Source organism: Lynx rufus, unplaced genomic scaffold, assembly GCF_022079265.1.
Source record: "Lynx rufus isolate CCGP_SWC_20201006 ecotype Redwood Valley unplaced genomic scaffold, mLynRuf1.p SCAF_6, whole genome shotgun sequence".
Lineage (NCBI taxonomy): Eukaryota > Metazoa > Chordata > Mammalia > Carnivora > Felidae > Lynx > Lynx rufus.
This window is the reverse complement of record NW_025814878.1, coordinates 11,033,132-11,047,971: the sequence shown is the minus strand read 5'-3', so window position 1 is coordinate 11,047,971 and position 14,840 is coordinate 11,033,132. Positions and strand designations below refer to the sequence as shown.

The 14,840-nt window shown below is 39.0% G+C and overlaps 1 protein-coding gene across 2 annotated transcripts in view; it reads right to left on the bottom strand.

The window, feature by feature from the left end:
- LATS1 (large tumor suppressor kinase 1) overlaps window positions 1-14,840 on the bottom strand; it is a 54,689-nt gene that overhangs the window by 32,147 nt on the left and 7,702 nt on the right. Inside the window, exons 1-2 of one of the 2 annotated variants that reach the window (XM_047102306.1) lie at window positions 5,281-5,308; window positions 2,346-2,834 (exon numbers count right to left, since the gene is read on the bottom strand). In XM_047102306.1, the coding sequence (XP_046958262.1) occupies window positions 2,346-2,687 (342 nt within the window). In that variant the 5' untranslated portion in view covers window positions 2,688-2,834; window positions 5,281-5,308. Of the gene's footprint in view, window positions 1-2,345; window positions 2,835-5,280; window positions 5,309-14,840 lie in introns of those variants that run through there. The other variant, XM_047102305.1, reaches the window with a different exon arrangement.

Here is a 14,840-nt window from a genome sequence, read left to right as displayed (position 1 = left end):
CTTTCTCACACCATTTACAAAAATAAACTCAAAATGGATAAAGGACCTAAATGTGAGACAGGAAACCATCAGAACCTTAGAGGAGAAAGCAGGAAAAGACCTCTCTGACCTCAGCCGTAGCAATCTCTTACTCGACACATCCCCAAAGGCAAGGGAATTAAAAGCAAAAGTGAATTACTGGGACCTTATGAAGATAAAAAGCTTCTGCACAGCAAAGGAAACAACCAACAAAACTAAAAGGCAACCAACGGAATGGGAAAAGATATTTGCAAATGACATATCGGACAAAGGGCTAGTATCTAAAATCTATAAAGAGCTCACCAAACTCCACACCCGAAAAACAAATAACCCAGTGAAGAAATGGGCAGAAAACATGAATAGACACTTCTCTAAAGAAGACATCCAGATGGCCAACAGGCACATGAAAAGATGTTCAGCGTCGCTCCTTATCAGGGAAATACAAATCAAAACCACACTCAGGTATCACCTCACGCCAGTCAGAGTGGCCAAAATGAACAAATCAGGAGACTATAGATGCTGGCGAGGATGTGGAGAAACGGGAACCCTCTTGCACTGTTGGTGGGAATGCAAATTGGTGCAGCCGCTCTGGAAAGCAGTGTGGAGGTTCCTCAGAAAATTAAAAATAGACCTACCCTATGACCCAGCAATAGCACTGCTAGGAATCTACCCAAGGGATACAGGAGTACTGATGCATAGGGGCACTTGTACCCCAATGTTCATAGCAGCACTCTCAACAATAGCCAAATTATGGAAAGAGCCTAAATGTCCATCAACTGATGAATGGATAAAGAAATTGTGGTTTATATACACAATGGAATACTACGTGGCAATGAGAAAAAATGAAATATGGCCTTTTGTAGCAACGTGGATGGAACTGGAGAGTGTGATGCTAAGTGAAATAAGCCATACAGAGAAAGACAGATACCATATGGTTTCACTCTTATGTGGATCCTGAGAAACTTAACAGGAACCCATGGGGGAGGGGAAGGAAAAAAAAAAAAAAAAAGGACGTTAGAGTGGGAGAGAGCCAAAGCATAAGAGACTGTTAAAAACTGAGAACAAACTGAGGGTTGATGGGGGGTGGGAGGGAGGGGCGGGTGGGTGATGGGTATTGAGGAGGGCACCTTTTGGGATGAGCACTGGGTGTTGTATGGAAACCAATTTGTCAATAAACTTCATATAAAAAAAAAAAAAAAAGCTAAAAATAGAACTACCCTATGACCCAGCAATTGCACTACTATTTATCCAAGGGATACAAGTGTGCTGTTTTGAAAGCGCACATGCACCCCAATGTTTATAGCAGCACCATCGATAATAGCCAAAGTATGGAAAGAGCCCAAATGTCCATCAACAGATGAGTGGATAGAGAAGATGTGGCACGTAGATATACAATAGAGCATTACTCGGCAATCAAAAAGAACGGAATCTTGCCATTTGCAACAACGTGGATAGAACTAGAGGGTATTATGCTAAGTGAAATTAGTCAGAGAAAGACAAATATCGTATGACTTCATTCATATGTGGAATTTAAGATACAAAACAGATGAACATAAGGGAAGGGAAATCAAAAATAATATAAAAACAGGGAGGGGGACAAAACATAAAAGACTCTTAAATATAAATATCAAACTGAGGGTTGCTGGAGGGGTTGAGGGTAGAGGCATGACTGAATGGGTAAGGGGCACTGAGGGAGACACTTGTTGGGATGAGCACTGGGTATTATACATAGGGGATTAAACCCTGGAATCTACTCCGGAAATCATTATTGCACTATATGCTAACTAACTTGGATGTAAATTAAAAAATAAAAAATGAAATAGAACAAAACAAAATAAAACTTCTAAATTCCAGCAGATTGAGCAACATGTAAATTTTTAGTTTTGTGAATGTGGGCCTGAATGTGATGTGAACATCGCTGCTTAATGAAACCCTATTATACTTCTTCCTCTGTAGTACAAACTTTAACTTCAAATGTTTCGAGCTGTCATTTCTACACAGCTCCCCAAAGCTCCTACTGCAGGCAGAGAAGTCCCTACCTACTCTGTCTTCCCCTGTGGCTTTCTTCAACAGCACTTACATTCTGACTTCATGACTTGACCTTTTAAGTCCCAGAAACCACAGAGAAAACTAAAGAAATAGTTATTTGATTTTGTTTTGCTAATTAATGGAATTGTAAACAACATTCTTTGCTGACAGAGTATACAAATTCGTATACATGGTTAAATTGTCTCAAAGGAATTATTTTGCCAGAAGATCACCTAAAAAGTGTTAGGTAGTAGTGTAAGATAAGAAAAATTCTTTCTTTTCTTTTTAAAAATTCCTACCTCATCAAATCCAGCAGCTTGCAAATCTTGAAGCATTTGTGGATTAACTTCTGAAGTACTCCGACTTGTTTCATTTGCAAACGGTTGTAGAGAGTTTCGAATTTCCAGTAAGGCTTTATGATGGGTCCCAAATTTGGGTGGATTTCTAACTTGTCGAGGATCTTCAGTTGACATTTTACTTATGTTATGCTCAGCTTTAGCAGCATCTGATGGTTTGGATAAATTCCTAAGGGATTCCCGAATTTCTTGCAACATTTGCCGGCTACTGCCAGAGTAGTTACTGGCAGGAAAGGTCTTAGGCCTCATTTGTCTATATCCTTCTGGCTTTTCACTCCTCTTCATGAAAACATCTATATTTATAACCCACACAAAGGACTTCTTTAAGAGCTACTTGATAGATTCAGAGCTTTCTCTTGAGCAAAACTGAAAAAGATCCTTAGCAGAAGTCGCCAGGAATGATGAAATTCTTTACAATCGAAATAATTAACCCTATAAAAGAAAAATAAATAAAAGGTATAAAATGATTAATAAAGCAGTACCATGTATTTGGGGGGAAAACACTGATTTAGTAGTTAGAGACCTGTGTTATAATTCTGGCTCCATTAAGGACGGATGCAACAAGTTAGTTAACCTTTGTGCCTATTTCTTAATCTATAAAATCACCTCAAGTACTGGTTGTGGTGATAAAATGTAATTTTAAGAGTGCTTAGCTGGGGTGCCTGGCTGGCTCAGTTGGAAGAGCATGTGACTGTTGATCTCAGGGTCACTGAATTTGAGCCCCATGTTTGGTGTAGAGAGTACTTAAATAAATTAAAAACTTAAAAAAAAAAAAGTGTGCTTAGTAAGCATATAAAGTATATACAAATGGGGCATCTCGGTGGCTCAGTCAATTAAGTGGCCACCTTCAGCTCATGATCTCATGATTCACGAGTTCGAGCCGCACATTGGGCTCTATGCTGATAGCTCAGAGCCTGGAGCCTGCTTTTTGGATTCTGTGTCTCCCTCTCTCACTGCCCCTCTCCCGCTCATGCTCTGCCTCAGTCTCTCTCTCTCTCTCTCTCTCAAAAATCAACATTAAAAAAAAGTATATACAGATATAAGGGATTACTAAGAGAATAATACAATGGACAACCTCTCATCAACTTCACCTTGCAGCTATGATTCTAGATTTTACAAATTAGACTTCAAGTATAAGATTTCTTTAGAAGAAAGGGTACTATTGTTGCTTTAAAAAAGGTTTTAAGCCAGTAGTCCAAAAGATACCTTTACACTTCAAAAACAGATACTTAGGTGTATTTCCCAAACTGTGGACTGGGACTCTAGAGACAGTAAGATTATTAGCGATAGGATAGGGGAAAGGACCTCCATGGACAATTTGTCTTATTCCTCACTTAAGGCTGAATGTCTTCTAAAACACACTGGAAGAACAGTCATCTAAAGTCTACTTAAATGTCCTCACTGAGAGGGAAATCACTAATGCAAGAAAGCCATTCCACTTGTGACGTGCATCAAGTGTTAGAGATATTTTCTTTTGTGGAACATCATGAAATCCCACTCAGCGCATACTAGAGCCTGTAATGGGCTGGTGGTGCTAAACACCTCTGCCTACATCCTTACTTAACCATCATCCTAACACCCTCTGAAGCAGGTTTACCATCTTTACTTTGTATATGAGGAAACTGAGGTTCAGAGAGTTTGGCTAAAACAGTTTGTAAGTGGTACCACTGGGATGTGAAACATTGCTGATTATCACATATTAGGAGCCTATTTCTATTCTTATATATTTTTAAGTAATCTCTACACCCAAAATGGGGCTCGAATTTACAATCCCAAGATCAAGAGTCACATGCTACACCAAGCCAGCTGGGTACCCCATTTCCATTCTTATAAATGTAATCACCATTCACGTTACACAAAAAGCTCTACAGACAGATACAGACACATCCTTCTAGTCATTTAGGGCTCAACCCTATGTCACCTTTTCACCCACCCTTTTTCTGGTAACCTAATTATCCTATTTTCTTAATAGTACTTATTACTATCTAAAATTGTTTTACTTGTTTAGTTAATTGTTTATCTCCTGAGAATAGAAGACCTTATTTGCCTCATAACCAGTCTGTTCACCACTGATAATCAGAGCCTGCCTGACACACAGCGAGTGACATACAATGAATGTACACATTGACAAATGAGCAATAAACAGGTGTCTTCTAAACATCCCCAATTCCTTTAAATGTTCTCTAATTCTAGCCATGTTCTTCTGGATATACTCTAGCTTGTCAAAATCCCAGAGGTGAGAAGAGTAATGGAAAAACAAAAAAAATTATTCAAGCACCTGTTCTGTTAACTTTGGCAACGTGAACTCATGCATTTACTTCTCTCAAAAACTGTCTCCTGAGGCATAAAATGGTTGGAGTAACATGGTTTAAGTTAAGGCTTGAATAAGGATTAGGAAAAATGCAATACAACTAAAGGAACACAAGTGTTCGAAGATGAAGCGTGTTCCTTGCAACACCATCTATAACGGCAAAACATGCTATCAATCCCGATGCTCATCAGCAACTGCTGGAGCAAGTCATAGCACATCGATATGTGACGGGGTATCTGGTAAAAAGAATGATGCAATTCTGTCTAAATGTACTGACAAGAACAGACACCCATAATATATTCTTAAGCAAAAAGGGCAAGTTTCAAAACTATACATAAAACAAAGCCATTTTAAAATTAGATTATGGGGGTGCCTGGGCGGCTTGATCGATTAAGCTTCTGACTTTAGCTCCGGTCATGATCTCATGGTTTATGAGTTGGAGCCCTGCATTGGGCTCTGCACTGACAGTGTGGAGTCTGCTTCAGATTCTCTGTCTCCCTCTCTCCCCGCACTCCCTCTCCCAAAAATAAATAAATACACATTAAAAAAAATCAACTTTAGGGGCACCTCGGTGGCTCAGTCGGTTAAGTGTCGGACTTCGACTCAGGTCATGATCTCACAGTCCGTGGGTTCAAGCCCCATGTCGGGCTCTGTGCTGACAACTCAGAGCTGCAGTCTGCTTTGGATTCTGATTCTGTGTCTTCCGCTCTCTCTGCCTTTTCCCCACTCGTGCTCGCTCGCTCTCGTTCTCTCTCTCAAAAATAAATAAGCGTTAAAAAATAAAAATCAAATCAAATAAAAAAATAAGACGATGATAGTTGTATTGCTCTGTAAATATACAACCACTGAATTGTATACTTTAAATGAGTAAATTTTATGGTATATAAATTATATCTTAGAGCTGTTAAACACTTTATTTTTAAAAATTACACTTACGTATATTCATTATATATGCCCATGCACGAATGTTTGCAGCAGGCCTGAAAAAAGATGAAGTCCTGAAGTAGACCATCAAAGCACAGTTTCCTGATGACTTCACCTCAACAATCAGTACTTTTGTGATACAGTTCTTAATTAGTTATGATCGATCCAATTCTACTTGACAAGCAGCCCACATTTCTCCATTTTGTAAAAACAAAACCTGTCATTTTGTTGCTGAAAATTACACATATTCTCTACAACGTAACCCAATCTACTGATAATTACTTCATAAATGAAAGACTGACACATCTTGTGCTCTTATGAAGAAAGCTGGTCCCTAATGTGTACTTTTTTTTCCTAAGCATTCCCAAAATATTAATAGCTTACTAATGAAATTTTTCTAGGTTTCACATTTAGCTCACCAGTCTAAAATCTGCGGAATTCCCCTTTTCACCCTTTCTGAAAGCGAACGTATTTTCCACTCCTAGTTCCGGAACCCATCATTTCTCCGCAATCAAGGATTAACAATGGCAGTTGTGCAGGGGCGCCTGGGTGGCTCAGTCAGTTAAGCGTCTGACTTCGGCTCAGGTCGTGATCTCACGGATTGTGAGTTCAAGCCCCACGTTGGGCTCTGTGCTGACAGCTCCAGAGCCTAGAGCCTGCTTCAGATTCTGTGTCTCCCTCTCTGTTCCTCTCCCACTCACGTGCTCTCTCTCTTTTCAAAAATAAGTAAAGATTTTTTAAAACTTCAAAAAAAAAAACAATAGCAGTTGCGCAATGTCATGTGTCACTTCGCTCAATAATTGGGTTACATTTCATTCATAGCATCTAAGCATTCCTTTAATACCTCACTTATTTTGGGTTTCAACTCTTTCCAAAATCATTCTCCTTGATAAAGAAAAAAAAAACAAAAACAAAAAACAAAAAACCCAAAAAACAAAAACAACCATAATTTGCTCCTGTCAATATACAGTATTTGCTTCCATTGCTAACACAAAACTTGGTAAACGATAGCGGCACTGCAAAAATACCTGTTGAGCTAATAAACGCCAGTGACTTATCCTTTCCTTTTACTCTTAAAAATCTATAATCAGTTTTTTTCTAATTATACAAAGATGCATCCTTACTGAAAAATTTAAATATTATAGAATTGTGTAAAGTAGAAGTCCCTCATAATTCACCTCTCTCAATATAAGAATCACTATAGTAGGCTGAATAATGGCACCCTAAAAGATATCTAGTTCCTAATCCCTAGAATCTTTAAATGTTATCTTATTTGGAAAAAGGGACTTTGCAGATGTCATTAAGGATTCTGAGATGGAAAGATTATTATAGATTATTCAGGTAAGCAGTATGCACAATTATAAGTGTTCTGAAAGGGAAGGGGAGATCTGATACAAACAGAAGGGAAAGAGGTAATGTGACCATGGGGACAGAGGTGGATTGGTATGGCCAGAAGCCAAGGAATGTTGGCAGTCAAAGTGGCAAGGAACGGCTTTTCTCCTAGAGCCTCTGGAAGGAGAACAGCCTTGTCAACACCTTGATTTTGGGCCAGTGATACTGATTTTGGATTTCTAGCCTCTAGAACTGTGAGAGAATAAATGTGTGTGTGTGTGTGTGTGTGTGTGTGTGTGTGTGTGTGTGTTTTTAAGCCATCAACGTTGTAGTAATTTGCTATAAGCCTCAGGAAACTAATACAACCACTATTAATACTACATGGGGCCAAAAGATACATGAAAAGATGTTCAACATCCTTCATAATTAGGGAAATGCAAATCAAAACCACAGTAAGATATCAAGTCATACCTGTCAGAATGGCTAGAATCAAAAGACAAGAAATAACAAATATCGATGAGTATGTTGGAAAAGAGGAGTCCTTGTGCATGCTGGTGAGAATGTAAATTGGTGCAGCCACAGTGGAAAACAATATGGAATGCAAATACCATATAATCCAGTAATTTCATTACTGAGTATTTACCCAAAGAAAATGAAAACACTAACTCAAAAAGATATATGTACCCCTATGTTTATTGCATTATTTATAGTAGCCAAGATATGGAAACAACCTAGATGTTCAATGACAGATGAATGGATAAGGACGATGTAGTCTATATACACAATGTAATATTACTCAGCCATTAAAAAAAAAAAAAATGAAAACTTGCCATCTGTGACAACATGGATGGACCTGAAGAGTATTATGCTAAGTGAAATAAGTCAGAGAAAGACAGTATGTAGAATCTGAAAAAAACAAGTGAACAAAACCCCCCAAAACCCTCATAAATACAGAGAACAAACTAACAGTTGTCAGAGGGGTGGGGGTGGAGAATGGGCAAAATGGATGAAGGAGACATAGGCTGGGAGGTATAGGCTTTCAGTTATAGAATATGTCAGCCACGAAGATGAAAGGTACAGTATAGAGAATATAGTCAGTGTTATTGTATGGTGACAGATGGTAGCTACACAGTGGTAAGCAAAGCATAACATCTAGTTGTCCAAACTGTATACCTGAAACTAATGTAGCAGAGCATCAACTCTACTTCAATTAAAAACATTTTTTTAAGGGTGACTGGCTGGCTCAGTCAGTGGAACGTCCACTCTTGATCTCAGGGTTGTGGGTTTGAACCTCATGTTGGGGCTAAAGATTACTTTAAAATCTTTAAAAAAAGTGTTCTTAAATACTGCATATACTTGGGGCACCTGGGTGGCTCAGTCGGTTGGGTGTCCAACTTCGGCTCAGGTCATGATCTCACGGTCTGTAGGTTTGAGCCCCACATCGGGCTCTGTGCTGACAGCTTGGAGCCTGGAGCCTGCTTCAGATTCTGTGTCTCCCCCTCTCTCTGCCCCTCCCATGCTCATGCTCTCTCTGTCTCTCAATAGTGAATAAATGTTTAAAAAAATTAAAATACTGCATATAACATAATACTACTATTAGTCAAATGGGATCACAAAACATGACATCATTCTTTTACATAATATGTTAATTTATAAGAGAAGGTGTTGTCCAAACTTATCTGACCAAAGCACGTTTTTTCCCTCAGAGCATTTCATGAGATTCATTCCTATGGAATACATTTTAGAATATGCTGGGCCAGGGGCACTTGGGTGGCTAAGTTGGTTCAGCATCCAACTTTAGCTCAGGTCATGATCACCCAGTCTGTGAGCTCGAGCCCCACATCGGACTCCGTGCTGACAGCTCAGAGCCTGGAGCCTGCTTTGGATTCTGTGTCTCCCTCTCTCTCTGCCCCTCCCCTGCTCACACTCTGTCTCTCAAAAATGAATAAACGTTAAGAAAAAAAGAAAGAAAGAAAGAAAATGCTGGACCAGAATCATTCTAATCCTATATTCTGTATCTCTGTACTTGAATAATGTAATTTGTAACACTGCTAACATCTGAGTATACAATGGTCACAGAAATAACTGAGTTCTGGTATATGTGTAATAATGTGTTTTTAAGTTAAAATAAATAAAAAATTGGTTTATGCTTTATCTCTTTCATCTACATGTTGTAATACTTACGAATAAAATATGATGTCTGCAATTTATTTCAATATAATTCGGTTTTGTGGTGAACTGCATGGAAACACGGATGAGACAAAGCACCGGGTAACTGTTGTAGCTGGCTGAGGGGCACATGAGAGTTATACTATCCTCCTTACTTTTGTGTATGCTTGAAATTTTCTGAAACAGAAATGCTCTGGATCTTGCAATGGTTCTGCTGCAAATTACTCTTACTCATATACAAACCACACCAAGAACACAAAGGATTTCTTTAAAGGAACCATTTGGGGCACTTGGGTGGCTCTGCTGGTTGAGTGTCTGACTCTTGATTTTGGCTCAGGTCATGATCCCAGGTCATGGGATAAGCCCTGCGTCAGGCTCCATGCTGAGTGTGGAGGCTGCTTAAGATTCTCTCTTTCTCTCCCTCTCCCCCTGCCCTGTCCGCCCCTAGAGCGCTCTCTCTTTAAAAAAAAAAAAGAAAAAGAAAAAAAAAAAAAAGAAGCCATTAATACCATGCAACAACATCATTTCTTTTCTTCTTTGTTTTTTTTTTTAACATCATCATTTCAACATTTTCTTTTCAGGGAAAAAATAACACAAACATTACATTTAAACATTCATTAAGTCGGAAGTCAGGTAATCCATACCATCTGATTTTCCCTAATGATGGAAAGGAGGAAATGTGGCAGATCTTTATCCAACTGCTGTTGACAAATCTTTGTGCCAGAGTCTATTTTCACATACTGCCCTCTACTTCCCAAATTAGTTCTGGTCAAAGCCCTGTGAGTGGATGTAACTAATGTGTCAATTCCGGGCTGAGGCAGTTAAAAGCCAGTTCTTCTCCATCTCTCTCTTTCCACTTCAGTGACGATACTGGTCACTTTTTGAGATGGCAGCTTCACAATATGCAGTGAATGTGGGTCCCTAAGCCACCACTTAAGCTTCCTACTGAACTCCACTGGGGTCTGTGTGAGCAAAATAGGAATCTGTTGTGTTACCTCATTGATATTTTGCGATTTTACCACAAAACCACCTAAGATTATTGTGGAAATAAAGACCACCTAAAGCAACCAGAGTCTATTAAGAGCTTGCCATAGCAAGGGAGTCAGCCACAGTCTCTTTGGCAGAGACTCAAAGGCAGGCAGGGGAGTAGAAAAGCTTTAAACTGAATAAAAAGGAAGACTTCAGGTATGCTCTGGTTGTCGGCTGTTGCCACAAGGAAGCTGGAGGCCAGCTAACCTGAAGCAGGACATCCTATGTAATCGGTTGGTGGATATATGTCTTTCTCTGGTAAGTTCTGCGTCAGAAGGTGGCAGTTACTGACCGAGACCTGGCTGTTTGGGCCTACTGCTACTGAGGCTCTGGGTCACAGTTCTATTTTCATATATGATCTGGCCATTGTCTATCTGTATATTTAGTCTCTCATTCTCCTAATAGAGAAATTGGTACCTATAAGTGAGGTGCTATTATAACAAATACCTAATAGAGTACTGACTTAGTAGTCAGGCTGAGGGCTTCAAAGAAAGTGATACTGGAGGCTGGAAAAATGAAGAACCATGTTTTACAGCGGCAAAATATTTGATAAAGTTGTTGCTGTTATAACGTGTAAGGTGACAGAGTCTACTAAATTTACAGTTCCATACAGAGTCTGAAAAAGAGAATCTTAGAAGTGCACTTTGGCTGCTACTGGCTATTTGGCAAAGTATTATAAATGAGAAAAGAAGCAGCTGATTTGCAAGCAGAAATAGGAAGGAATAGAAAGAGTTTAGAAACTAAAGTCTTGCAGGGCTGGAAAGCAGCTTGCTTCTAGGCCCCAAACAAGAAGAGATGGGACTAAAAGGCTGAGTACAGAGGCCCACTGGAATCTCTCAGCTGACTAAAGTACTTCAGTGGTAAAAAAATAAAATAAAATAAAAAAATAAAAATAAAAAATAAAAAATAAAATCACATGAACGGGATGGCCTCCCCTTTAACCAACTGAGAAGAGAAATGGGAGCTCTCAAATCTTTGAATGAGGTTACTAACACATGTGAACTTTGGTTACGGACACATGGAATTGACTGGAACTAAACACATCAGAGGCTTATAACTTTGAGGAAACTGTTTTTGTTAAAGTTTGTTTTTGTTTTTATATAAACCACTCAGGCTCAGACTAAAAATAGTCTTTCACTATTCACAATTTAAACCCCTTGGGTTCCCAATTCCCACAAACCGGAAACTAGATGAGAAAGATTTGCACTTTCCAAAGAGGGACTATTCATTCCCCCAAAGCTCACACTTCATGAGGCCAAGGATAATAATGAAAAAAGAATTCCAAGGAGGTTCTTGGAGTACAATGGCCAAGAGTCATAGAGAACAATGAATGAGGGAGTTCTTTCCATATAATTGAATTAAGGCCCAATCAAGGAATCTCCCCTACTTCCAAGGCAGGTTGCTTTCACAAGACCCGCCTACAGAGATTTCAAAATTATTATAGATCAGCAATTGCTATTTCCTATTCTTCTCCTTTTCTAACAGTAGCGTTTATTACGGCTCCGTGTCATACTACTGTGTACTGTGGTGAGTAAATCAGTGAGAGAGGGACGGAGAGAAGGGCAAAGAGTGAAAGCAAAGGTAACTGAACAGGTCTCTGGAGCAAAAGAAACCATATTTGGACCCAAAGAGGACATTACTGGACATACCGACCACAGGGTCTATGAATCTAGCTACTGGTGCTTAGGACACAATATACTAGCAAAAGAATTACGTAATACAACGAACATCTTACAGTAAGTACAATATTTTCTTGATTCTAAAAGACATGCTTTTCCATATTCTGATATTTCTGAAGTTGAATATATCTTACAGTCTTTCTATATTTCTTTATAAGATTTTAAAGTAATCTCTACACTCAACATGGGGCTCAAACTTACAACCCTAAGATCAAGAGTTGCACACTCTACTGACTGAGCCAGCCAGGCACTCCTTAAAGTCAATATTTAAAGAAATTCTGGGGCTCACCTGGGTGGCTCCATCGGTTAACCATCCAACTCCGGCTCAGGTCATGATGTCACAGTTTGTGAGTCTGAGCCCCACATCAGGCTGTGCTGACAGTGCAGAGCCTGGAGCTTGCTTCGAGTTCTTTGTCTCCCTCTCTCTCTGCCCCTCCCCTACTGGAGCTCTGTCTCTCTCAAAAATAAATAAACATTAAATATATATATATTTAAAGAAATTCTGTCAGCTCCAAAGCAGAGAAGTTCTAGAACAGCAGACAGTCCACATAGCTAACCTGATCATAAATAAAAGGTGAAATTTCCTCGTCACTTCCACTGTGTTATTTTCATTGGCAGCACCACATATGGTTGAATCTGTACCCTTAATTAATGGTCAAAATGTCTTCAAAAAGATTCCACTATGACGTAGCATTATGTATTCAGGAATTGTTACCCAACAGGCAATGCAATTAAAGATATAAACAATTGTCAAATTTAGATGAGATCACAAAATTGTCAAAGAGATTCAAGTACAAACACTCAAACATGAACTTTCAAAGCCTTTTGAGTTATCAGAAGATGTTTTATTTCCAGCAGTAACTCACTCAACTAAGAAAAAAAAATAGTTTAAGCAAAAAGAAAAGACAAAACCTCAGAATTTGTCAACATGCCACAAAATCATAAAAACAATAAAAGCAGCATGTCACCATGTTATGTGTTAACTATCCCCAAGCCCCAAGAAATTCAGAAGAATCCTAGATTCTGAATGTGAAGAAGGCTGAGATTCAAACTTCATCATGACCAAAAAAAAAAAAAAAAAAAAAAGGGTATACAATTGACAGGATAAATGTATGCTGCTGAAGGTTAATAAAAACTATGTTTAAGGGCACCTAGCTGCCTCAGTCGGTGGAACATGTGACTTTTATCTTGGGGTTGTAAGTTTGAGCACCACAATGGGCACAGAGATTACTTATGAAAAAAAAAATTTTTTTAAGAAATACTATTGAAAAAATTAATTACAAAAACAAAAACTACGTAGGGCACCTGGGTGGCTCAGTCAGCTGAGTGACCAACTCTTGATTTTGGTTCAGGTCATGATCTCATGGTTTCATGAGTTCGGGCCCCATGTGGGCTCTGAGTGGGCTCTGTTTGAGCTCTGTGTTGGCAGTGAAGAGCCCGCTTGGGGTTCTCCCTCTTTCCCTGTCCCTCCCTCCCCCAAAAAACAAACAAACAAACAAAAACCCCTATGTTTATTTTCCTTTCCCTGAAATACTGTTACTAAACAGATGACTTTTGACTTACTGTTTAGAATTTCTTGAAACAAAAAATATGACAATTCAACCTCATCCTTTTTCATAATTATATATTGAATTACTTCATGTAGATGTACTATAATTTATCTATCCCCTACTCATGGGCATTTAGGTTCTTTCCAATTTTTTCTATTATAACATTTCAAACAATGATAACTTGAGTATTATTGGTAAAATTCTACTTCTGAGGATTGGTGGGGAGTTCATGAATGTTCCTCTTTTATGATCATAGCTTACATGTATATAACATATTCCTTGTAAATATTAAATTAGTTCATAAAAATGTGACAATAAAAACTGTTGTGCAAACACTAGTAAGCATTTCCATTTTTTAAAAAAACGTTTATTTTTGAGAGAGAGTGAGCACAAGCAGGGAGGGGTGAAGACAGAGAGGGAGACACAGAATCTGAAGCAGGTTCCAGGCTCTTTGCTGTCAGCACAGAGCCTCATGCAGGGCTGGAACCCACCAACCTTGAGATCATGACCTGAGCTGAAGGTGGATGCTTAACTGACTGAGCCACCTAGTTAAGCATTTCCCCAGTTAAGCCCCAGTTAATGCCCCAGTTAAGCATTTCCCTTGAGATAAATTCCCAGAACTGGAGTTACTGCATCAAAGAGAATGCATACAGGCATATCTAGTTTTATTTGGCTTCACTTTACTGTGCTTCACAGATGCTTCATTTTTTTTTTTTTTTTTTAACAAATTGAAGGTTTCTGGCAACCTTGCCTTGAACAAGTCTATTGTCACCATTTTTCCAACAGCATTTGCTCACTTCATGTCTCTGTGCTATACTTTGGTAATTCTTACAATATTTTAAAACCTTTCGTTATTATTATACTTGTTATGGTGATCTGTGATCAGTGATCTCTGATGTTATTACTGTAACTGATTCAGTGCACCATGAACCACACCCATAGAAGACAGCAAACTTGACAAATGTTGCAGGGGTTCTGACAGCTCCACCGACCAGCCATTCCCCCATCTCCTCAGGCATCCCTGTTGCCTGAGACACAAAAATATTGATATCAGGTGAGTTAATAACCCTATAATGGCTTCTAAGTGTTCAAGTGAAAGGATTTAGCTTTAAATCATAAGCTAAAAATGACTAGGGTGCCTGGATGGATCAGTTGGTTAAGCATCCAACGTCAGCTCAGGTCATGATCTCACGGTTTGTGAGCCTGAGCCCCACACTGTGCTCTGTGCTGACAGCCTGGAGCCTTCTTGGAATTTTCGCTCTCCCTCTCTATCTCTCTCCGCCCCTCCCCTGCTTGTGCTCTCTCCCCAAATAAATAAATAAACTTAAAAAAAAAAAAAAAGCTAAAAATGATTAAGCTTAGTGAGGTAGTCATGTCAAAAGCTGACAGGCCAAAAGCCAGGCCTCTTGCACCAAACAGTTAGCTAAGTTGTGAACGCAAAAAA